Genomic DNA, 24,766 nt, shown 5'->3' with positions numbered 1-24,766 from the left:
GGCTTTCTCTAGTTGTGGCAAGCGGGGGCTACTCTTCTTTGCAATGCACAGGCTTCTCATTGGGGTGGCTTCTCTTGTGGTAGAGCATGGGTTCTAGGTGCAGGGGCTTCAGCAGTTGTGGCATGCGGGCTTCAGTAGTTATGACACACGGGCTTAGTTGCTCCGTGTCTTGTGGGATCTTCCCAGACAAGGGCTCGAACTCATGTCCCCTGCATTGGCAGGTGGATTCTTAACCTCTGCACCACCAGGGAAGTCCTAAGGGTAAGGTCTTAATTACTTTTCAATTTATTTATAGGTATTTTGTCCGTTCATATTTTTAATTTCTTTTCCCAATTTTGGCATTTTATAATTTTCCAAAAACTACTTCATTTAAGTTATTTAGTGTATGAGTCTATAATTAACCATAATATTCTTTTCTATCTCTGTTGTATCTGTAGCTACTTCCCTTGATTTCATTCTGTGATTTAAGTATTTACATCTTTTTTTCTGATTAACTCATTAGAAAGTTGTCTATTTTACTCATCTTTATAAATAAAATGGCAAAAATAAGTTCTACTATAACTGACATTACAATAAATGTTAGTCAGTTAAACCCATCAATAAGAAGACAAAAACTCAGATTGGAGTTCAGGCTGGATTTAAAAATTAAGGTCTAGCAATATATTATTTATAAGAGACACACTTAAAATGAATGAATATGGATAGGTTGAAAGTGGAGATATAAGTAGATATTTCAGGCTAATATGAACAGAAACACCAAACAAATAAATTCAGAAACAAAACAGGTATCTGTTTTATATAAGATTTATTCAAGGTACAAATTAAAGGTGAAAAAGTATCAGAGACAGAGCACAAGGAATAGGCAGCCTATCAGGAGCTCAACCATGTGGTGATATCAAGTGGATTCTTGGATATACAGGACTAGAATTCAGGGGCAAAGTTCAGAAGCAAAATAAAAGCTGAGATATAAATTTGGAGTCATCAGCATGTATATGGTATTTAAAGCCATAAGGCTGAGTGAAACTATCAAGGAAGTGTAGATAGGAAGAGAGGTCCAAAAAGTAAACTCTGAATCACTCCAACATTTTGAGGTCAAGGAGATGAAAAGGAACAAGCAAAAAGATGTATAAGTGGCCAGAAAGGTAGGAGGCAAACCAGGAGAGCATGTTGTCCTGGAACCACGTGAAAAAAAAATTATTTCAAAGGAAGAGAGTGATTGGCAGTTTCAAATGCTGCTGACAGGCCAAGTAAGAGGAGGACTGCAAACTGACCTTTGGATTTAACAATCTGGAGGTTGTTGGTGACCTCGCTAGGAGCAAGATTGATGATGGAGTTGGGGCAAAGACCTGATTAGCATGGGTTCAAGAGAGGAGAGAAATTTGAGACCATGAGTTTACACAGTTTTGAAAAGGAGTTCTGCTGTGAAAGGAAGGAGAGAAATGGGGCAGTAACTGGCAGAGGAGGTGGATCTAAGAGAGTTGTTTGTTTGTTTTTAAGTTAAAAGTTAAGAAAAATAACATCATGTTAGAGAGGGAAAAGTTGATGGTGCTGAGAGAAATGGGAGAATTACTGAACCAATGTTCTTGAATAGAAGAGATCTAGTGTGCAAGTAGAGAGGCTGGCATTAAACAGGGAGTCATATAGTTCATCCACATATAACGAGAGAAAGTAGAATATATAAGTACAAATTCAGATAATTAGGGAGATGTGGTGGTTAATAATGTGGAGTTAATGATTGCTTCCATTTTCTCAGTACAGTAGGGAGCTAGGTCATCGGCCAGGAAAGAAGAGAAGGCCACAGAGATCTGAAGAGACAGGAGAAAATATAGAATTTTGTCGAGGAAAGTCAGAGTGAATGGATTAGGGAAATACAGTATATTTGCCAGGCATCATTATGGGCCATTTGAGGTTAATGATTATTTAAAGACTGACCAGTCAGCAAGTTTGAATGTTTTCCTGAAGCCACATTTAGTTTCCAGGGTGCAGCTGTGGGATAGGCAGAGAAAACTAGACTTAAGCTGGGCTGTAGTCAACCAAGGAGTATTTCAGAGCAAGAGAAAAACAAGTGAGTTAGATTTGAGAGCATATACCAAAAATCGATTCTAATTATCAACTATGGAATTCTAGCTGGGTTACAAAGGAAGTGGGGACATGAAGGGGTGAGAGACAGTAAGAAGGTGGTAGAATCAATGAAGGAAAGGTTCCTGTGGAGTTCAAAAGGATTGTTGGAGTTGGGTTACTAGAAGGAGCGAGCTGTAAAGAGGTGATGTTTAGAGAATGAATTATTTGAAACCGAAACTATGGAAGAGTTGCAGTTTTCCTTTTTTTCTTTCTTTTTTTGTAATGACAAGGTTAAGGGTATGACTAATGGATAGAGGATTAAATCTCTGAAGGAGAACAGATCAAAGCATTGTGAGGCCAGGTGTTGGAAAGAGATATGTAAATATTGAAATTGATTGCCAGGGATTATGACAGAAGTACTGGGTAAAGTGACAGTGAGCAAGAAGGAGGTAAATGACTGCAACAGAGAGGGCAATGGGTGGTATACAGTCTAATGACAGGAGATTTAAAATTGAGTCTTATTAGAGAGTAGGGGAGAATGATCTGAAAGTAGCTTGAGGAGTGAGAAAGATCCCCACCTCATTTCCAGGCCAAGTGATAAGGGGGATGTAAGAATTAAAGATATCATTTGAGAGGGCTTCAAGTGAGGCAGTATTATCAGGGGATAGCAGGGGATCAGTTATTGCTTTGCATATTTTGAGGTTATATTGTTATAAGCATCTATATTAACAATATACGGGGGGGAATAACGGTGGGGGGGAGTGAATTGGGAGACTGGGATTGCCATATATACATTACTAATAAGAAAAAGAATATCAAATTGTACACTTGAAATATGTACAGTTTATTTTATGTCAATTATATCCCAATAAAAGTTCCTTAAAAACAATATAGGTGTATAATATTATTTCTATGTTACACATTCTTTTTCTTTTATAAATTTATTTATTTATTTATTGGCTGTGTTGGGTCTTGTTGCTGCACATGGGCTTTCTCCAGTTGCGGAGAGCAGGGGCTACTCTTCATTGTGGTGCACGGGCTCCTCATTGCCATGGCTTCTCTTGCTGCGAAGCATGGGCTCTACGTGCATGGGCTTTAGTAGTTGCGGCACACGGGCTCAGTAGCTGTGGCTCAGGGGCCCAGTTGCTCCTCGGCATGTGCTATCTTCCTGGAACAGGGATCAAACCCATGTCCCCTGCATTGGCAAGCGGATTCTTAACCACTGTGCCACCTAGGAAGTTCCTATTACACATTCTTGATCTACTGTCTCCCTTTTCCCCTAATGATGCTTCTTGCTTTGAATTCTATTTTTGCGTGTTATTACATGTCTGCTTGGCTTTTGCGGGAGGTGGTTCATATTTGTCTTTTTCTCTGTCTTTAACTTTGTCCTGTCCTTTTTTTAAAAAAAAATTTTCTTTTTGGAGTATAGTTGATTTACAATGTTGTGTTAGTTTCTGCTGTACAGCACAGTGAATCAGTTACACATACACTGTAGATATCCACTCTTTTTTAGATTCTTTTTGTCCTGTCCTTCTTTTAAGTGTGTCTCTTGTAGGCATTATATTACTAGATCTTGTTTTTAAATTAAATCTGAGAATTCTATCTTTTCCTGGTAAATTTAACTAATAAATTACTTTTATGTTGAACATTTTATTTCATCTTAGTTTAAATTTTCTTTCATTTTTTTCTTGCTTATTTCCTTATATTAATCAGTTTTTTCTATAAGTTTGAAAAGTATGCATTTTACATTTGTTTTTCCATTGGTTATCTTTAACTTGTTAAGACTCTTACTCGTATTTATCTTTCCCAACTGATGAAACTTATCAACACCTATCTGTATCTTCCCCCTTAGTGAGACAAATACTTTAACATACATACTCTTACCTACCTCTGGATATTGCACTCTGTCCCTCTACTTTGTATTATCTGGTGTTGGGTGTGTGTGTGTGTGTAATGTGTATGTATATATATATATACAATGCTTTTTTAGACACCAATAAGCTTTACAAAATTATATTCTTACTATCTTATATTTTATAGCACTTCCTAAACTTTTCGTTTGATAGATTACTTCCTTCAAGAGTATTTTCAAAGAGGATTTTAATGATAATCTGCTGAGATCTTGAAGGTCTGAGAATATATTTGTTGTGCCCTCACACTTAAGCGATAGCTTAGCTAAATACAGCTTAGACTCAAAGTTTCTATTTTCAATATTTTAAAAATATTCCTATATTGTTTTCCTGCCTCTAATGTTGCTCCTGAGAAGTCTGACATCATTCTCATTCATTTTCTTTGTGGATGAGCTGCTTTTTCTTGAATTTTCTCTTTGCCTTTGGAGTTCTTAAAATTCATTAAAATATCACTAAATATTGGGGCTTCCTAGCTGGCGCAGTGGTTAAGAATCCGCCTGCCAATGCAGGGAACACGGGTTCGATACCTGCTCCAGGAAGATCCCACATGCAGCGGAGCAACTAAGCCCGTGCGCCACAAGTATCGAGCCTGCGCTTTACAGCCCATGAGCCACAACTGTTGAGCCCATGTGCTGCAACTACTGAAGCCCAGGTGCCTAGAGCCTGTGCTCTGCAACAAGAGAAGTCACGGCAATGAGGAGCCCGTGCACCGCAACAAAAGGTAGCCCCCACTCACTGCAACTGAAAGAAAGCCCACACATAGCAAAAAGACCCAACACAGCCAATAAAATAAATAAATAAAAATATCACTAAGTATTCATTTTTTCTATATCAGCCCTATTTACCCCCCCCCCCCCCATACCCTTCCAATATCAATCTTTCTTTGGAGGCTCTCTCTCTCTTTTTTTTTAATATATCATCTTCCTTCCATTAACTTTTTTCTCTTCTGTTAGGACTCCTATATATAAATGCTGTCTTTTCTATGTCCAGCTTCATATTTATTAATTTTTGTATTTTTTCATCTCCTATTCCTTCTCAATGTCTTCTGGAAAAGTTTCTTGACCTGATCTTGGGTTATGTGCATTTTGCTGTCTATATCATTTAGTGAGTTTATTTCAATTTTGTATTGAATATTCAGTAATTCTACTTGGTTTTTCAAAATTCTTTGTTTCTGCTTCATTATCAGTATCCTCTTTGAGAACATTTATTTGGCTTGCATTCTATTAATTCTTGTCATCTAGAGTAGGTTATTCAATTTATTGTCTTCCTAATTGTCTAGTTATTTTTCCCTGTGAGATCATTTTCCTTCATGAGTATCAGTTATCTTGGTGCGTAATGGAAGGAGAAAGAGGTGAGAGGGGTCAAAACCTAGGCTTTAGCTTGTACCACTCCTGATGAGTGGAAAGGTCCAATTTTGAATATTCTTACATGTTTTGCTCTCATCAGAGGGCTTTGCCCCTTAGCGAACCTCTCTATACCCTAGGCTCTGTTCTTTTCTAATAATCTATTTGTCTAGCCCTCTGGATGAAAAGAAAGCCTATGAGGAAAGGTAGGAGGAAACCCTTAGATGCTTGTTGGTTGAGCCAGCAGTTACTGTTTTTTTCACCCTACATCCCAGTAGTGTTTCCCTACAAACCTGCTTTCTGGTATTGTAGAAGGGCTGATGGGGAAGGCAGTGATCTACTCTGGGTGATGTGGTAGATAGAAAAGAGCCCAACTCAAAATTTCTCCCCCAATCTCCATGTTGGAAGCCTGGCCCTCCTCTGTTCAGGGCTACTATTTACCTTCTGTATCAAATCCTAACCATATTCTGACCCTCCAGGGGTTTCTGCTGGTTTCACTTTCTTTCTTTCTTTCTTTCTTTCTTTCTTTCTTTCTTTCTTTCTTTCTTTCTTTCTTTCTTTCTTTCTTTCTTTCTTTCTTTCTTTCTTTCTTTCTTTCTCTCTTTCTTTCTTTCTTTCTCTCTTTCTCTCTCTCTCTCTCTCTCTCTCTCTCTCTCTCTCTCTCTCTCTCTCCCTCCCTCCCTCCCTCCCTCCCTCCCTCCCTCTCTCTCTCTCTCTCCTTCCTCCCTCCCTTCTTTCCTTTCCTTTCCTTTCCTTTCCTTTCCTTTCCTTTCCTTTCCTTTCCTTTCCTTTCCTTTCCTTTCCTTTCTCCCATTCATTTTTTATTTCTAAGGCATCTTTGGGCTTGGATTGGGGGGGGGTAGGTTAGACTCTGGCATTTTGCCATCATATCAGGGATCATTTTGTGACAACTTACTTCAGTGTTTGTTGAAGCTTTGTGTTTCAAGTATTGAGAGCAGAAGATATTCTTTCTTGAGTGGTTATTTTAATAGTCTGGAAATGAAGATGTTTAACCTGAAGAACTACAGGCAGAATATAAAAGCATAGGATGGACAAAGCAATGTATATACATGGAAGAGAGCAAAATAGGCATTTTACTGAAATGGTGAAATTTACTTTCAACATGCTTGTGTTTAATTTACAGTCACTTGGGAATCTTCTTAAACCTGGAAACAAGATGAGAAAATTAATCTTATTACAAATTGCTCTTGAACACATTTGTGGGAATACAGGTGATTCCTAGGGAAATTAAAGAGTACCTCCAGAACTCACAAAATTAAACTAGTAAAATTAATATGTAATCCATACTTATAAAAGTCACCTTAACAAGGCAAAATGTCTCCCAGGACCAAAATCAGGAAGAGCAGAGCTTGGCAATAGTTTATACTTATTAGACAGTATTCTTACACCTAAAGTTATAACATGGCCTAAATATTGATAGTGGTTGTTATTTCTGAGCATGGACTTGTCTGTATTTTCCAAAATTTTTTATGATGAACATTCATTACTTTTGTAATTGGAAAAAATATTTTAATGGAATTTTCATGGGGAAATCAACATATAAAAATACAAACTTGTGCAAGGATGTTTGCTGCAGCATTGTTTACAATGTTGAAAAAGATCCAAATTTCTATCAGCAGCAGAACCATTCAATAAATTATGATAGAGCTATACAATAAATATCATACAAACAATAAAAATAATGTCTATATGAATATAGAATAATTTCAAAGATTTACTGTTACGTGAACCACAAAGTAGGGTAAAAGACATGTCTGATGTGAGCCCATTTTTGCAACCAAAAAGTAAGTGTACAGACATTTTTTGAAAAATATATGCAATAAGTTGCTACTCAATCTTAACAAGTAAAAAGTTAAAGTGAAAAATCAACAACTCTGCTTTGATTCTTCAGAGAAGTGAGGTCACAGGGTAAACCATTGCCCCCAAAACTGGAGAGACAAACAGATGATATAGAGAATTACAACTTAACTAGAGCAGAAACTCATGAGCAGAAACTTCTGCAGGAACCAACTGTAATTGATGAATTGCTGGAGGCTCAGTATAAACAAGTCTGAGAGTTAAACAATCCAGGAGACCTAGTCAAAGGGACCTCCAGAAACCCTACTAGGTCCTGACAGTGAAGACTGGAGAAAAATCCCCTCATGTTCACCTCAGGGGAAGGGAGAAAGTAACCGTGCTGAAATATAGCAGAGCATTCTGTTCTTAACAAATCTGTCTTCGAGAGAAACTGTTTTACCAGAGTCTAACATGCTAGGGTTTCATCAGGGCCTAATCTACTTGGAGGAAAGGAAATACCCAACTCCAGTGAGCTCTAGCCATCCTGTCCCATCTAAGGTGAAGTGGGGGTCCCAGGTACTGAGAAGCACTGATAAAGTTCACAGTCCAGAGGCACAGGCTCTCCAAAAGACTGAGACCTAATCATAGAACTATAAAATGTTTTCCCTTCTCCCATACTTCACCACCACACCTTTAAAGGCCTATTTGCCAAAGTTCCATTCAGCTAGTATATCATGCCTGGATTTTAATTAAAAAAATTATAAGGCACACTAAAAGACAAAAAATACAGTTTGAAGAGGCTGAACAAGCATCAGAACCAGTCAGAGACAATAGTGGTATTGTAATTATGATAATTACAATCATAATTAACTGATTAATATGCTATGGACTTTAATGAAAAAGTATACAGCATGCAGGAACACTGGATAATGTGAATTTTCTTCAGAGAAGAACTCTCAAGAGAAATATAAAAATATTTTATACTAAATGAAAATGAATATACAAATTTATCAAAATTTGTGAGATGCAGCAAAAGCAGTGTGCTTAGAGGGAAATTTATAGCATTGAATGCACATATTAGGAAAGAAAAAAAAATCTTAAATCAATGATCTAAACTTCCACCTTGGGAAACTAAAAAAAGAGGAGCAAACTAAATCCAAAATAAGCAGAAGAAAAGAAATAATAAAAATTAGAGCAGAAATCAATAGAGAAAATCAACAAATTTAACTGGGCATCTTGCTTATCCCTCAGCCATGTGTTTATGTTGTTTAGAGTTACATATATAGTTAAGTACAAAGCCAAATGTGTAGGAATATTAACAGCAAATTCAGGATAGTGGTTTCTATGGAGCAAGAAGAAAAATGTCATTGGTTAGGGGTACACAGAGAAATTCACTCGTGTGTTTGTATTATGTGTTTTTAATTTTTGCTTTTTTTGGTTTTTCCTTTTTTAAAGAGCATGTTTTATTTCTTAAGCTTAGTATTGCATATGCAGGTTTTTAATATTACTATGTTTTTTGCTGTCTGAAATATTGATAATAAATATCTTTAAAATTTTCAATAGCCCTATAGATAAAGTCCAGGGAACCTAACATGGATTACAGACATCTTCATGGTTTCTCTGACTCTATTTACCTCTCTAATCTTGCCACTTCCAGTTTGTACACAACAGTCTGACCAGGCTGACCATTTTTCATCAAAAGACCTCCAAGCCTTTGCCATTCCCTTTCTCCAGCACAGCCAGTCCTCCTCCCCTTGCCACCCATCTTCTGCTTGTTATTAAATCTTCACGTAATTGTCCATATCTTTAGGAAAACTTCTCTGGCACTTTATCTTTGTCTGAGTTGAGTACTACTTTGTACTTCCAAAACATTTAGTACTTTCACCATCACTTACCACTTATTCACACCATATTGGAATTGTTGATTTACTTCTCTGTAGCTCCCATTAGAATATAAACCCCAAAAGTATGGAAACTGTGTCTCACTCATCCTAACATCCCTGGCCTCTGCCTAGTACCTGGCAATAACAGGCCCTCGAGAAATATTTTTATAGGAATTAATTAGTTAATTAATGATGGAGTGGTTTATTTAACATTCTTGAGGCAGGCTATAAGTTTATTTTTTTTTTTTTATTTTTATTTTTTTTTATTTTTTTTTTTATAAGTTTATTTTTAAGGTGAACCCTGTTTTATAATCAGTATTTAGTTGGAATTATAAAATCTTACCATCCCATAGTGTGGTTAGAAATAATTACCTTGGAAAAACAACAACTAAAACAAATGAACAAAAAACCCCACAAAACAGAAATTATTACATGGAATAAAGTTCTCCTCAGTCATTCCTATAACAAGGTTTGGGTTAAACCAGGTCTTGCTTTTGTTGTTTAGGATTAGCTCATAGTAAGCGTTCATCAGATTGTAACAAACCATTCTAAGGCAAATGTAGTAAAGTCCTTAAAATTTTTATTTTTATAAATTCAAATGTGATGACTATAATAGGTATTACTCTAATGTATGGTAAGTATGTGCTGATACCACTTGCATTTAATTAATCTAATAAAAATGCCATTATTACTTATATTTTCTTCTTAGTCTGCTCTTTTGCTTCATTTTCCTTAGAGTCCATGTGCTGCTAACTAAAGATTGTGATTTACTAACAGCTCCTAACCCCATATATAAAAAATCCAGTACATTATATCTGAATAAAATAATAATGCAACCTTCCTTTTCAAACAAAAGTTATATGCCAAAATATCAGCAGCAGTATAATCCCTTAATGGTAGGGGTCCAAAGTAATTTTTTAATCTTCTTTGTTATACTTTCTTATGCTTTATATATTTTGGAAATTTTTTTATAAAAATATATCAAATTATACTTGGAAAAAAGCAATTCCCTGTTTAAAAAAAAAGAAAACTTTAAGATGCATTTATATTATTTAGGGAAAAGACTTTAAGTGGAATGGCAGATGGTCAGCATGGAAACAAAAGGCGTGGGGTCGCAGAGGCATCTCTGGAGAAGCAGCATTCCTCATAGCCAGCATAACTGCCCAGGTTGCTGGTCAGGTACATGCTTACAGTGGAAATAAATCCACATCCTAATCTTATGTCACAACCACTGGTATCATATAAATAGCTGCTTCTGCCCTGATTCTGCATTTACCAGACAGCTTTCTAATTTCTGATTCATGTCCTGAGTAGTTGTTCCCCCTTTAGGAAAAATGCTGTAATAAGCTGAGGCAAACATATGAACCATTTCCTTATTTTCAAGTGTACAAACCCCCTGCTAGGACCAGCCCTTAGAAAAAATAAAGAATTATGACATATCACACTATATGCCAGCTTTCTCTACCCATATTTTAAACAAAGATTTGAATAGTGAAAGAAAGGCACATTCATGTGTGCGTATGTGTGACACACAGTGACAGAGACATAGGGTGAATGACAGAGAAACAAGCAAATTCAGTCATTCTGAGTGACTATAACGTTTGTTTACTGTTGGGTAAGTAAAAATGTTCACATCAGACGGTCTTTATCGCAGTGAGAGAGAAATATTTAAACCATTTAGCTTCAGGTAAATTTCAGAAAGCTTTAGTGTGGCATATAGAACTTGTCTGAAATTCTGGTTCTGTCTCAGCTTCCTATTCTCTTAAATGCTTGCTTTATCTACCTTACCAGGATGGCTGTGAGGTTTAAATTTAATATTAGATTCACTGTTTGTGAAAAGCACTACACAATTGTGCAGTGTTACTGTTATTACTATTACTTAACAGGTAGTATTTACTACTTCCTTCAATAAAAATTGCAGTAGATAGCCTACAATTTCCAAAGCTTCCTCTGCCCAAGAGAGTCCTGTTGAAAATTGTTCTTTTGGGAATTCCCTGGCAGTCCAGTGGTTAGGACTCAGCACTTTCACTGCCCAGGCTGGGGTTCAATCCCTGGTCAGGGAAGTAAGATCCTGCAAGCCTCGCAGTGAGGCAAATAAATAAATAAATAAATATTTAAAAAATATAGACATATAAAAAGAAAACTGTTCTTTTTTAAATAAATTTATTTATTTTATTTATTTATTAGCTGTGTTGGGTCTTTGTTGCTGCACACGGGCTTTCTCTAGTTGCTGCGAGCAGGGGCTACTTTTCACTGTGGTGTGCGAGCTCCTCATTGTAGTGGCTTCTCTTGTTGTGGAGCACAGGCTCTAGGCACATGGGCTTCAATAGTTGCAGCACACGGGCTCAATAGTTGTGGCTCACGGGCTCTAGAGCACAGGTTCAATAGTTGTGGCGCACGGGCTTAGTTGCTCAGTGGGATGTGGAATCTTCCCAGAGCAGGGCTCGAACCCATGTCCCCTGCATTGGCAGATGGATTCTTAACCACTGTGCCACCTAGGAAGTCCAAAAACTTATTTTGATAGTAGTTGTCTTTTGTAACTCCTCAGTATTTTATCACCCCTGCTTTTTATTACCTCTTTGGAGACAGACACATAGGTTTATTCATTTATTCAACCTTGAACTTTTTAGAATATCTCTAATGGGTCAAAGTGTCAGGCCTCTTAGGATACAAAGGCACAGATGCATAAACAGATCATTATAATACAGGTGGTAAATATAATGATAGAGTAATAAGCTTAGGATATTATGGGAGTTTGGGGAAATGGCACATAAAGGCAATAGAGAAGATTAGGAAAAGATTTCCTCGGGGAAAGAAGTATAAACTGATTAAGTTAGTAATATTTTGGTCTGGAAGTAACAGAATCCCTGACTAAGGATGGTTGAAACTAAAAAGTCATTTACTACTCACTTAACAAAAAGGCCAGAGGCAGGTGTGCTCAGGGTTGTTCTAGCAACCTAGAGTTCTTTAATGTCATCAAAGATAGGGTTTTACTTATCTTCCTCCCCTGTAATTCTTGGTGTATTGTCTTTTCGTCCTGTGGTTATCACCTCAGGATTACCAAAGATGACAATAGCTCCAAGCATCACATAACACATCAAGGAAGGAAGAGAAATTTTAGTTCTAGTCACCCCTGTTGGAAATAGGAAGAAAGGGTACTGGGGAGTAGGGAGGTTTTTGTTTGTATGTATTTTTAATTTTTAAAAACATTTTTTATGAGATACAGTAATAGAAGCAATATGTTATTGGCCCTGGATTTTTGCACATATTGTTCCATCTGCCTGGCATCCGTGGTCTCTTTTTTTTTTTTATTTTTTTTTTTTTTGGGGGGGTACACCAGGTTCAATCAACTGTTTTTATACACATATCCCCATATTCCCTCCCTTCCTTGACGCCCCCCTCTCGAGTCCCCCCCACCCTCCCTGCCCCAGTGCTCTAAGGCATCTTCCATCCTCGAGTTGGACTCCCTTTGCTATACAACATCCATGGTCTCTTGAACCCTTCCCACATATTGTATTTCAGTGCCTCATTATAGTACCTGGCACATAGTAAGTAGTAAATATTTTCGAAAGGAAAGCAGGCCGGGCAAAAATAGAGGCAGTTGAACACAACTAATCTCCCTAAAACATATTGTCTAAAATCAGGGGAGGTGAGTAATAAGGTAATTATAATACAGAATGGGAAGCACTAGGATAATGTTAATTACAAGATGCTATGGGAGAACATAGGAGTCAGAGAAGACAGCTTAGAAAGAGTGATTGTTTAAACTGAGATCCAAAGGATGTGGGAAATGACCAGACCCTGAGGGAAAGAAAGTCTCTTGGTTTGCACTATAATTGCCACAAAGTAAAATAAATATAATCCTCATTGAGGGAGAAAGACCTTGAAGAGATTCTAGGGAGAAAAAAGGGAGGGGGAGGATGTCAAATAGTAACGAATCATATAGTGCCCGTTATTACTAGTTTACAATGTCTTAAAATATTTTTAATGAAAAATAGAAAAAAATCCAGGACTTCAATTCTTCTGTTTCCTATGTCTTATTAAAGTTTTTCATTGTTTTTAGCATCTCCTACTCTGAAAGTTTTCAAACATCTAACTCTACAACTTAGAAACTACTAATACATATTTTGTATGTAATATCATGTAAAAATGGAAGTTTTGGCAAAGCACAGTAGAAGGGTTGCCAGATTAAATACAGGATGCCTAGTCAAATTTGAACTTCAGATAAACAAAAAAATTTTTCTACAATTACATGGACCATACTTATACTAAATCACTTGCTGTTTATCAGAAATTAAAATTTAACTAGGTGTCTTATATTTTTATTTGCTAAATCTGGCAACCTTAACAATGGATAACAAATTCCAAAGAGAAGTGCTAGACTAGGATTTACAAAGAAATTGACTCAAACTTCTAACTCACTCTGAGGGTATGAAATGGTCAAGGAGAAAAGGATTTTGAGAGTGCTTCTACCCTTCCTCCACTCGGAGAACTGAACACAAGCCTGCATTTTGGAGGCCCAATAGACAAAGGTCTGATTCCATACCTGAAAAAAAAACTGAGGCAGGTGACTGATTGGCTAGCTGCTCTAATGGCAGAAACAAAGAAAAAGCCGCTGCTGCAGCTTGGCCTATTGGGATAGGCCTTCAGCTTCAGAGTTTATCTGGACAAAGAAGGCTCAAGTGTTTCCTATAGACTAGATGAGGGCCACACATATACATATACCCAAGAGAGATGGCACAGAGCTGTCATGAATTCTGTCCAGGAGAACTGCCTAAATATGCAAACACATTTCAGCAGAGAGAAGCTGGAGGTATCACAAATGCAAACAACCAGTTGGAATCGAAATGTACCTGCCATGATCAAGAAATCTGCAGGGAATTCCCTGGCAGTCCAATGGTTAAGACTCTGCACTATCACTGCTAAGAGCCCAAGTTCAATTCCTGGTCAGGGAACTAAGATCCCACAAGAAGTGTGGCACAGCCAAAACAAAACAAACAAACAAAAAAACCAAGAGATTGCAGAAGAAATCTTCAGATGAGTGTTCTCCAGTGATGATGATCGACAAGGAACTCACCAAGTACCCCCATGAAAGAACCAGCTTCAAAAATCTGTGTGAGACTTCCCTGGTGCTTCAGTGGTTAAGACTCCCAGCTCCTAATGCAGGGGGCCAGGGTTCAGTCCCTGGTCAGGGAACTAGATCCCACAGGCATGCCTCAACTAAGGAGCTGGCAAACCATAACTAGGGAGCCCACAAGCTGCAACTAAGACCCAGTGCAAATAAATAAATAAATATTAAAAAAAAAATCTGTCACATCCAGGAAGCAATGATGTTAGAAAATGCAACAGTAGTAGTCAATAAGACCTTTCTCTTTCCCCTTCTCTCTCCTCTGAACTCTGAGAATGCATAAGATGTACAATACTAACAAGCTGGAAAAGTAGGAACAAAAGCACTAGGCCATAAAAGAGAAAATAAGCTGTTCATGCCCTTCTTCCCTAACTATAAATTGCAATAGTCTAAGCTGGAAGAGAGGAGAACTTTAAAACAAAAGTAAAGCTTTATTATACATGGTTCTGGACATTTTAATTACTGACTAGATAAACTTACATTACTAAAAAGTTACCAGAAATGTCATGGAACCATCTAGGTTTTCATGTAGATGAAAGAGGCAGGGTAAGAACTAGCTTCACTGAATAAATGTAAGGGATATAAAGTCACTTTGGAAAACAGCTTAGCCATTTCTTATAAAGTAAACATACACTTATCATACAATCCAGCAATCCCACTCCTGGGTATTTTTCTAAGAGAAATGAAAACTTACATTCACCTCAAAACCTGTATATGAATTTTCATAGCAGTTTGATTCATAATTGCCAAAAATTGGAAGCAACTCAGATGTCTTTGACCTAGTGAATGGATAAACAAATATGGTACAGCCATACAATGGAATAATACTAGTCAGTAAGTAAAAAGAAATGAATTACTGATACACACAACGACATGGATGAGTTGCACATGAATTATGCCAAGTGGAAAAAGCCAGATTCTAAAGGTTACATACTATATGCTTTCATTTATATGACATTCTGGAAAAGGGAAAACTAAAGGGACTGCAAACAGATTAGTGGTTGCCATAACTATGTATTTGTCAAGACTCAGAACTATACCCTACGGAGGTCGAGTGTATGCACACTATACCTAAAAAAAAAGAAAAGAAAATCTATGAAACTTCCTTGATTCTGAGTCCTTCCAAACAGTAAACTGGAAGTAAGAGTCTCACTAAGTTTGTAAGGTTTAGGTTGAGTAAGAAGTGAATAGTTTTGGCAGTAGGATATCTAATAGTTGAAGCTAGCTATGGAATGGAGATAAAGGGAGTATTATTTAAAGAAAAATTTATACATCGTCCCAAGCACCATAAGCATTAAATTAGCAATGTTATCCCTCCAAATAACCTAAGTTAATTAATTTAATCACTCAAAAAAAGTAAGGGAAAATGGGAGACAAAAAGAAAGTTGCTTTCTGATTATAACCTGTAACTTAGGAGTCATACTTATTCAACTTAACGGTTACATTTGGCTTGGTTACTTTTTTTCATGAACACTTGTGGTCATGGTATATGATTTTATGTTGTATACATTATATAATAATATTCTTGCTATTATTTTACTGTATTATAGCATTTTGAGTGTCTTATTTCATGGTGTCTGCCACCTAAACAAATTTGTGAGTTAATACTATTTCTTCTTACCCCAGGACTTGGATTTCACCAGAATAAATCAGACTGCTCCCACGAACTCTTTCAGGTTACAAAAGTTCAATTTCCTAAATTCTTAGTTTAGAACATTAAATAATTCTCTTTCTTGAAAGAGATAATGCAGAATCTCAAACTCTTCACTTCCACTGGAATGATTTCCAATGGTTTCAGTGAGAATCTGGTTTAACAGAATTTGGAAATGTGGAACCACATGACCACCTTATCTATTCTCTGAGTCTCTTCAGTGCATCCCGGGATTTAAGCACCAGATTTATTTCAAATTGGGCCTAGATTTGACAATTGCACTTAACGTCATGTTTCTTAATCATGATGTGGACTAAAGCATTCTTCTGTGGTCTTTCTGGTACTTCCAATAGTAAATTCCCAAGGGTGGAATTCAAAGTGGACCTATTTGGCATTAGATTAGATCTCATAGCTTCACTGTTTTTTGTCTGTTTGTTTATATTATTCCTGTAGTGATATCTGTAGGCCTATGAAGAGAAACACTAAAAGACTAATGCTGAATTTACCTGTACTATTTTATGACTGGTGTGAGTGTGACCATACACCAAGAACCTACTTTTGGTAACTCCCTGGTGCTGTAAGAGAAAGTCAAGTTAGGAAAATAAAAGGTATGTGACCAAAGACCCAATTACCAGAGTGCTTCCAGTCCTTAACTTACTTTGATTGAATGCATGTAAGAGATCTTCCGAAGGTAGACTGAACATCTAACTGGAGTAGCATAGGAATATCTGGGTACCCACCCAGCTGGGTCCAGAGTGAATACATTGATGTCTTCTCTGTTATTGGGTAACTTGAAGTGGATAGATCAGCATTCCAGATGGCTTCCATTTGGTCTTCTTGTCTAGAGAATCAGAGAGCACTACTTGGAAGCGTCAAACTCTCCTGAGCTCCATAGCCATTCAAAAGATATAATTCGTATTCTCTCCCTGTTCTCTTCACCACCACCCTGTCCTATAAAGCTCCCCCCAGCACTGAGGAACATTAGTCAAGCCCACTTTGACTGAGAGATGGATTAAAACAGCAGAATTTACAGAAATAGCTTCCCCCCCCGCCCCCGAAAGTTGCATTTCCATGACTTCATCTACTAATACATTTTAAAACAGCTTTCTTAGCTTCATGGAGTATACATTCCGTATCCAGGCTATTTTTCCCGCACAACAATCTTTCCCCCTTCCTTCCCAAAGCGCCTATCTTCTTAAAAAAAAAAAAAAAAAAAAGTTAATGCTTCTAAATTTCCTCATTGTGTGTATTAAAATAATTTGTTTCTTAATAAGGAAGAATCAGCTTCATTTTTTTTAAGGAATTCAAAATTGGATGTTAAATACTTAAGTAGAAATAAGCCTTTTGCTAAATTAGCTAAGAAAATGAATACTCCCTTAGACTCTCCACTGAACCATATCGTAATTGTGGAGAAGGGGAAGCTCTTGGTGGAAAAGAAAAAAAGCATTAGGTCTCAGATATTATCCAACTAAAGTTTAATGTCAGTCTTTCCTACCACATACCTGGATTTATTGAATATGTCATATTTTTTGTCCTCTTCTTTTAGTAGCTTTAGGAAAGGCTGTTGAACAAATTTGGTAGGGGCAGATATTTGCTTTTTTTTGATGATCAAAGGGATAGGTTGATTGAGATTCAATTTATATATCTCTTGAAGCTAAAAATAAATAAATCAGAAAAAGGAAATCATGAAAAGAAAGGGCCAAAGTCTTTAGGAAGGTCTTCTGAGCTGGCCCTAGCTAAACTATGGCACTTCCTTTTTCCGTGGAAAAGGAATTCTCTTTCTTCATGCCCTTTCTACCTTCCTCCAACCACTCCTCAACCTTTACCACTTCCAACACACAATTTCAGAGTTTGCAGCTATGATGTGTAAAAACTGTGGTCCTGCATTAAGTTCTAGTTTTAGTCCTCTCATTTCCTAGCTTTGTCACTTTGGGCTAGTTGCTAACTTAACTGCACCTCTTCTCATTTCTAAAATAAAAATAGTAACATAGGGCTCTTTTTAAAAAATTAATTAATTTATTTATTCATTTATTTATTGGCTGTGTTGGGTATTCGTTGCTACACGTGGGCTTTCTCTAGTCGCGACAAGTGAGGCTATGTAGTTGCGGTGCACAGGCTTATTGCAATGGCTTCTCTTGTTGTGGGGCACAGGCTCTAGGTGCGTAGGCTTCAGTAGTTGTGACATGTGGGCGCAATAGTTGAGGCACACAGGCTTAGTTGCTCTGTGGCATGTGGGAATCTTCCCAGACCAGGGATCAAACCCTTGTCCCCTGCATTGGCAGGTGGATTCTTTTTTTTTTTTTCTTTAAGAGCTTTTATTGAGATACAATTGACATACAATAAACTGCATATATTTAAAGTGTACAATTTGATGTTTTTGATATTTTTTTTCTTATTAGTAATGTATATATGGCAATTCTAATCTCCCAATTCATCCCACCCTAATCTCCCCCCACCCCCCTGCTGCTTTCCCCACTTGGTGTCCATATGTTTGTTCTCTACATCTGTGTCTTTATTTCAGCAGGTGAATTCTTGACCACTGCACAACATGGGAAGTCCCTAACATAGGGTTCTTATGAATATTGTATAAGACAATATATTTGGAGGAACTTCATAAATTGTGAAGCACTGTGCAAATGTAATGATAGCTAACATTGACTGTCAGGTGCTTTCTATATATTAACTTATTTGGTATTTACAACATTATGATATAGGTGCTATTATTATCCTTGTCTTATATATGTGGATATGAAGCTCAGAAAATTTAAGTGGCTTGCCCAAGGTTTCTTAGCTAGTATGTGCTGAAGCTGATTTGAAGCCAATCTGGTAGCAGAACCAACCTCTTGACCACCACTGATTCAGTGTAAGGCATTTATTCATTTCTACCCTCTTCTTGCTTTTTTGCTTTTCCCCCTCCCTTCTTGATGCCTTGGTACCCAACTCATCATCTAGATTCTAGCTTCCCTGACCCTAGACCCTCATTAATCCCCTGAAATGCCTTAGAGATTGTGATTCCTGTTAGAAAGCTCATGACACTGCCAGTTCATCTTGCTTTACTCCATTTACATTGGTCATATTTTCCAAACCCAGAACTGTCAAAAATATCCAATTTTTGAGGTCAGAAAGTTTTAAAATTTAAAGTGTAACTTCTGAGGATTTCCCTGGTTGCCTAGTGGTTAGGATTCGGGGCTTTCACTGCCGCGGCCTGGGTTCAATCCCTGGTTGGGGAACTGAGATCCTGCAAGCCGCAAGGCACACCCTACCGGCTGCCCCCACCACCACCAAAAAAAGTGACTTCTGGAAAATTCACAATATGTCTGTAATGAGAAGTCTCTCTGTACCTTCTAGAGTAGCAAGTAAACTGATCTTGTAAATTAATTACTTTAGTGAAAGAAAATGATATATAAATATAAAATATCCCTAGAACTGCAAGTATATTCCAGAACTCCATGCTGGAGAAAGTAATGGGAGCATGTGATCACAGAGCAAAGAACTCCAATCTCAGCTAACTTTTGGAAGGTCACTATCACTTCCAAAAGCAAACTGATGGTTATCACAGAGAGGGCTCTGGGACATAATTGGGTGGATGTCAGAGTTTAACAGGATCATCTGTGCCTGGTGCTATGTAAACAAGTTATCTTGTTTTTTGTTTTTGTAAATGCATGATATTAAAACTTGCTTTCTGATAGTTTTGAGGAAAGAAGTAACCACCAAGAATCAGCTGGAGAGCAGTGACTTCAAGAGTTTTCATATCTAGAGGCTAATAGATGTGGGTTGACTAGGAAGGAGTTGAGCATTTCTGGAAGGCTCTCCTACTCTAATCTTTTCTCGTCTAGAGTCCAGCCAGTATTCCTGTTGTCAGTTTAGGAGTTTCACCGAAGTCACGGTGTAGTGGATTGAATGGTGAACTCCCCAAAAGATATGTTCACTCAGAACATGTAAATGTGGCCTTATTTGGAAAAAGGGTCTTTACGATGTAGTTAAGGATCTCAAGATGAGGTCATCCTGGTTTAACCAGATGGGTCCTAAATCCAATGACACATGGCTTTATAGGAGGAGAGAACATAAAATACACTGGGAAGAAGGCCACGGGAAAGACAGAGGCAGAGATTGGAGTTATGCAGCTACAAGTCAAGGAATGCCAAAGATTGTCTATAGCCACCAGAATCTAGAAGAGAGGCTTGGAACAAATTTCTCCCTCAAAGCCTATAGTAGGAACCAACCCTGCCAACACCTTGATTTCTTGAACTGGTCTCCAGAACTGTAAGAGAATACATTTCTGTTGTTTTAAGCCGTGAAGTTTGTAATATGTTAACAGCAGTGCTAGGAAACTAATAAACATGGTATCTCCAGGTGACTGTTATTTTCAGAGCCTGCCACTTTCATTCTCTTACAGCACACTGGGGAGAGGGAATAGAAAACAGATTACCTGGCTGAATAAGTACATCATTTTCCTCAGGCATTGATTCCGTTTCTGCTGTAGAGACTTCTGCTTCTCTGTCCAGATCTGCATCACCTTTTTCTGATAGTCATCAATTCTGCTCAGCATTATGTAGAGTCTCTGGGTCTCACAGCCCCTCCCAGTATTCTGGATGGCTTGTAATCGTTTAATAATGTTGTTTCTTGGAAAAATTAACAAAAATTAGATTGATATAATTACTGACACTAACTCAGTAAACCTGGCCTCTGCTACTTTCCATTCTCATCTCACCCTTAGTAAGTAGAGAGAGATGGTATAGGGGTGGCAGGCTTGCTTAACGAGACCTAATCTAGTTCCCTATATGACTAAACTTTCAAAACTCTATATGACTGTCAGATTTTCATTAATTCCTCACACAGTTTTTTAGTGTTGCTTATTATTTTTTTAATATGTTAATACTGATATGTATAAGACATTTAAAAGGTACTTAATACAGTTATGAAAAAGACAGTGTCCTTGCCTTCAAAGCACTTATAAGCCAGATTAGGAGACTAATAAATTGTGTTGGAGAGATAATGAAATAAATGCTAAATAACAATTTAGCTGTTTGAGCAAAAAGAAAAACATAATTAATTCTAACAAGAGGAATAAAGAAGGCTTCATAAGAAGATGTTGAATAGGATGTTGAGGAACAGTCATAAAAATGTAGTACTCTCTTTCTTTACTACAACGTATGCCGCAATGTCTGGGCCTCCTAAACAGACAGTTTTTTGCCATCCGTGTTCTATAGGAGAGGAAAAGGAATCTGAGCAAAATGAAGTAGTTTGCAAAAGTCACATAATTAATAACAGATTTGGGAGCAAAGCAAACCCAGATCTTCTCTCTTTCCACAATCCCAGTATTTCCCAAAGTGTGGACCCTGATCACCTGGACTGAATCATTTTGTTGGGGAGTGGGAGGGTGGTGCTTGCTGAAAATGCAGATTCCAGGGTGCCTCCCCAGACTTTTTGAATAAAAAAGCTTGGTGGTAGGCTTCAGGATCTATATTTTAAACAAACTCTTAGGTAAACCTTACAGCCACTAAAGTTTGAGAAAAAGGGAATGAAGAATTCCAGGTTGAGGGAATACTATAAATAAAGGTAAGACAATGAAAGTTATATTTTGGGAGTGGTAAGTAGTCTGGAACTTTTAAACCACAGATATGTGAAAGGATATAGTGAGGGATGAGACTGAATTAGCTGGATTATGAAAGGCTTTAAAAGGCATGTTATGGAGTTTGGATTTTGGGGGAGGTGAGCAAAGGGAACCTACTGAAAATGTTTTTCTGAATATATGTGTTTTACACATATACAGAGAGGGGGGAAGGGATTAACTCTGAGGTCTCTTTTGTAGTTTATAATTAATAGCTTAGAATCTACTCTATATATGGATCATTTAATACTTAAATATATCAACTTTCTGAATTAATTTAATTAGTTAATTTTAATTACATGAATTTCCCAGTAGCCTTCCTTTTTTTTAATATCCCATAGGTGATTTTTTATTTTTTCCACTTCTATGATCATCTTTATTACATGTTTTTTTCCAGTTTTTTAATTGAAGTATAGTTGATTTACAATGTTGTGTTACTTTCAGAGGTACAGCAAAGTGATTCAGTTATTTATACATATATGTGTGTGTGTATATAGTATAAATATTATAAATATATTTATATATATAAATGGGTATATATATACTTTTTCAGATTCTTTTCCATCATAGGTTATTACAAGATATTGAATATAGTTCCCTGTGATTACATGTGTTTTTAATCACTTCTCTTCATGCATTACAGAATGCCTATCACATCCATTCCTATAAATAACGGTATTCCCAATGAAGCAAATGGATAGCTTTCTAATAACCATATTTTATATTTATATGAGATATAAATGACTGTGTATATATATATAAAAGTGAGATTTTTATATATATTTATAATTGAGATATAAATGACTGCAAGTTTAAGGTGTACTATGTATTGATTTGATACATTTATATATTGCAATATGATTACCACTGTAATGTTAGCTAACCCCTCTATCACATCACATAATTATCATTTCTTTTTTGTTGTGAGAAAAATTAAGATCTAGTCTCTTAGCAACTTTGAAGATTATAAATACAGCATTGTTGACTATAATCACTATAATCACTGTGCTAGATCTTCCCAATATATCTTTTTTTAAAAAAGTATTATTTATTTATTTTGGCTGCATTGAGTCTTCATTGCTGCAAGCAGGCTTTCTCTAGTTGCGGCAAGCAGGGGCTGCTCTTTGTTGCAGTGCTCTGGCTTCTCAGTGCAGTGGCTTCTCTTGTTTTGGAGCATGGGCTCTAGGTGCCCCGGCTTCAGTAGTTGCGGCACGTGGGCACCACGTGGGCACAGTAGTTGTGGCTCGTGGGCTCCAGAGCGCAGGCTCAGTAGTTGTGGAGCACAGGCTTAGTAGCTTTGCGATATGTGGGATCTTCCCAGCCCAGGGCTCAAACCCATGTCCCCTGCATTGGCAGGCAGATTCTTAACCACTGTGCCCCCAGGGAGGTCCCTCCCAATAAGTCTTGTTTTCACATCAAATCTTTCCTGCTGTTTTTCTGTCTATTCACATGGTCTTTTAGATTTTCTCCCATAATTTTTCTTTATTTTGTTTAAAGATTTTTTTTTGATGTGGACCATTTTTAAAGTCTTTATTGAATTTGTTACAATATTGCTTCTGTTTTATGTTTTGGGTTTTTTTTTGGCGGCAAGTCCTGTGGGATCTTAGCTCCCCAACTGGGGATCAAACCCACACCCCCTTCGTTGGAAGGCAAAGTCTTAACCACTGGACTACCAGGGAGGTTGTCCCTAATTTTTCCTTACTGAAATCATGTGTCACTACTTGGAAAAATTTAAAGTTTCATTTCAAAGATTTTATTGTTTATGCATTTTAAAAGATAATTCAATAATCTAAACACCCAGTCCAATAACAACCATTGAGGTATCTCATTATTGAAAATTTCCTATCTAGAAATATTTTCATTCATCTCTTCCTACATTTTGTTCCCACTCTCTTAGCAAATTGCACTTATATTAATAAAATACTGTCCCCATTCTAATAAATATTTTATACTCTTTGATACAGAATTACAATTCAAGGAAAGGTGCTTTAACATTTACTGAGGGACTTCCCTGATTGCTGAGTGGTTAAGAATCCACCTGCTGATGCAGGGGACACGGGTTCGATCCCCGGTCTGGGAAGATTCCCCATGCCACGGAGCAACTAAGCCCGTGCGCCACAACTACTGAAGCCTGTGTGCCACAACTACTGAGTCCGAGCACCACAACTACTGAAAGCCGTGAACCTAGAGCCCACGTGCCTAAGCCTGTGTTCTGCAACAAGAGAAACCACTGCAGTGAGAAGCCCATGCACTGCAAGGAAGAGTAGCCCCTGCTTGCTGTAGCTAGAGGAAAAAAAAAAAAAAGCCCGTGCACAGCAACAAAGACCCAACACAGCCAAAAATAATAATAAATAAATGAATAAATAAATTTATAAAAAAGTTTAAAAAATATACTGATCATCTACTATGCATTGATCATTGTGCTATTTCTATTTTAAAATTTATACTAAATTAAAATTTTTTAATATTTTAAAAATATATTATTTAATCCTCGCAACCGTTCTTTGAAGTAAATATCATTACATCAGTTTTACAAATTTGAGTCAGTACATTTGAGTCTTAGAAAGGTTCGGAACTGGAAATTTGAGCCAAGGTCTTCCTGACATCAAAGAGAAAGCATGATTAGGATTTGGATACAAAACTATTATTACCCTCCTACACTGTTGGTGGGAATGTTAATTGGTGCAGCCACTATGGAGAACAGGATGGAGGTTCCTTAAAAAACTAAAAATAGAGTTATCATATGATCCTGCAATCCTGTTCCTAGACATATATTTGGAGAAAACTTAATTCAAAAAGATACATGCACCCAATGTTCATAGCAGCACTATTTACAATAGTCAAGACATGAAAGCAAACTAAATGTCCATCAACAGATGAATGGATAAAGGAATATTACTCAGCCATAAAAATAATAATGCCATTTGCAGTATATGGATGGAGCTAGAGATTATCATATTAAGTGAAGTAAGTCAGACAAAGACAAATATCATATATCATATGTGGAATCTAAAAAAAATGATACAGGGAATTCCTTGGTGGTCCAGTGGTTAGGACTCCATGCTTCCACTGCAGGGGGCATGGGTTTGATCCCTGGTGGGAGAAATAAGATCCTGCAAGCCACATGGTACAGCCCAAAAAAAGAAAAAGAAAAAAAAAAGATACAAATGAACTTATTTACAAAACAGAAATAGACTCACATAGAAAACAAACTTGTGGGGCTTCCTAGGTGGCATAGTGGTTAAGAATCCACCTGCCAATGCAGGGGTCAGGGGTTCAATCCCTGCTCCAGGAAGTTCCCACATGCCTCGGGATGTACCACAACTACTGAGCCTGTGCTTTAGAGCCCATGAGCCACAACTATTGAGCCCATGTGCCGCAC

The 24,766-nt window shown here is 37.2% G+C and overlaps 1 protein-coding gene across 1 annotated transcript in view; it reads right to left on the bottom strand.

Annotated features, from left to right (window-relative positions):
* Positions 1–6,458: 6,458 nt before the first annotated feature.
* Positions 6,459–24,766, bottom strand: part of FAM186A (family with sequence similarity 186 member A) — an 87,278-nt gene continuing 68,970 nt past the window's right edge. The window contains exons 6-9 of the mRNA XM_057704169.1: positions 20,203–20,395; positions 17,276–17,427; positions 16,432–16,614; positions 6,459–6,480 (exon numbers count right to left, since the gene is read on the bottom strand). Coding sequence (XP_057560152.1) covers positions 6,459–6,480; positions 16,432–16,614; positions 17,276–17,427; positions 20,203–20,395 — 550 coding nt within the window. The remainder of the gene's footprint in view (positions 6,481–16,431; positions 16,615–17,275; positions 17,428–20,202; positions 20,396–24,766) is intronic.

Source organism: Hippopotamus amphibius, chromosome 12 (genome assembly GCF_030028045.1).
Source record: "Hippopotamus amphibius kiboko isolate mHipAmp2 chromosome 12, mHipAmp2.hap2, whole genome shotgun sequence".
Lineage (NCBI taxonomy): Eukaryota > Metazoa > Chordata > Mammalia > Artiodactyla > Hippopotamidae > Hippopotamus > Hippopotamus amphibius.
The sequence above is the reverse complement of the archived record's forward strand: the minus strand, read 5'-3'. Positions and strand labels throughout refer to the sequence as shown.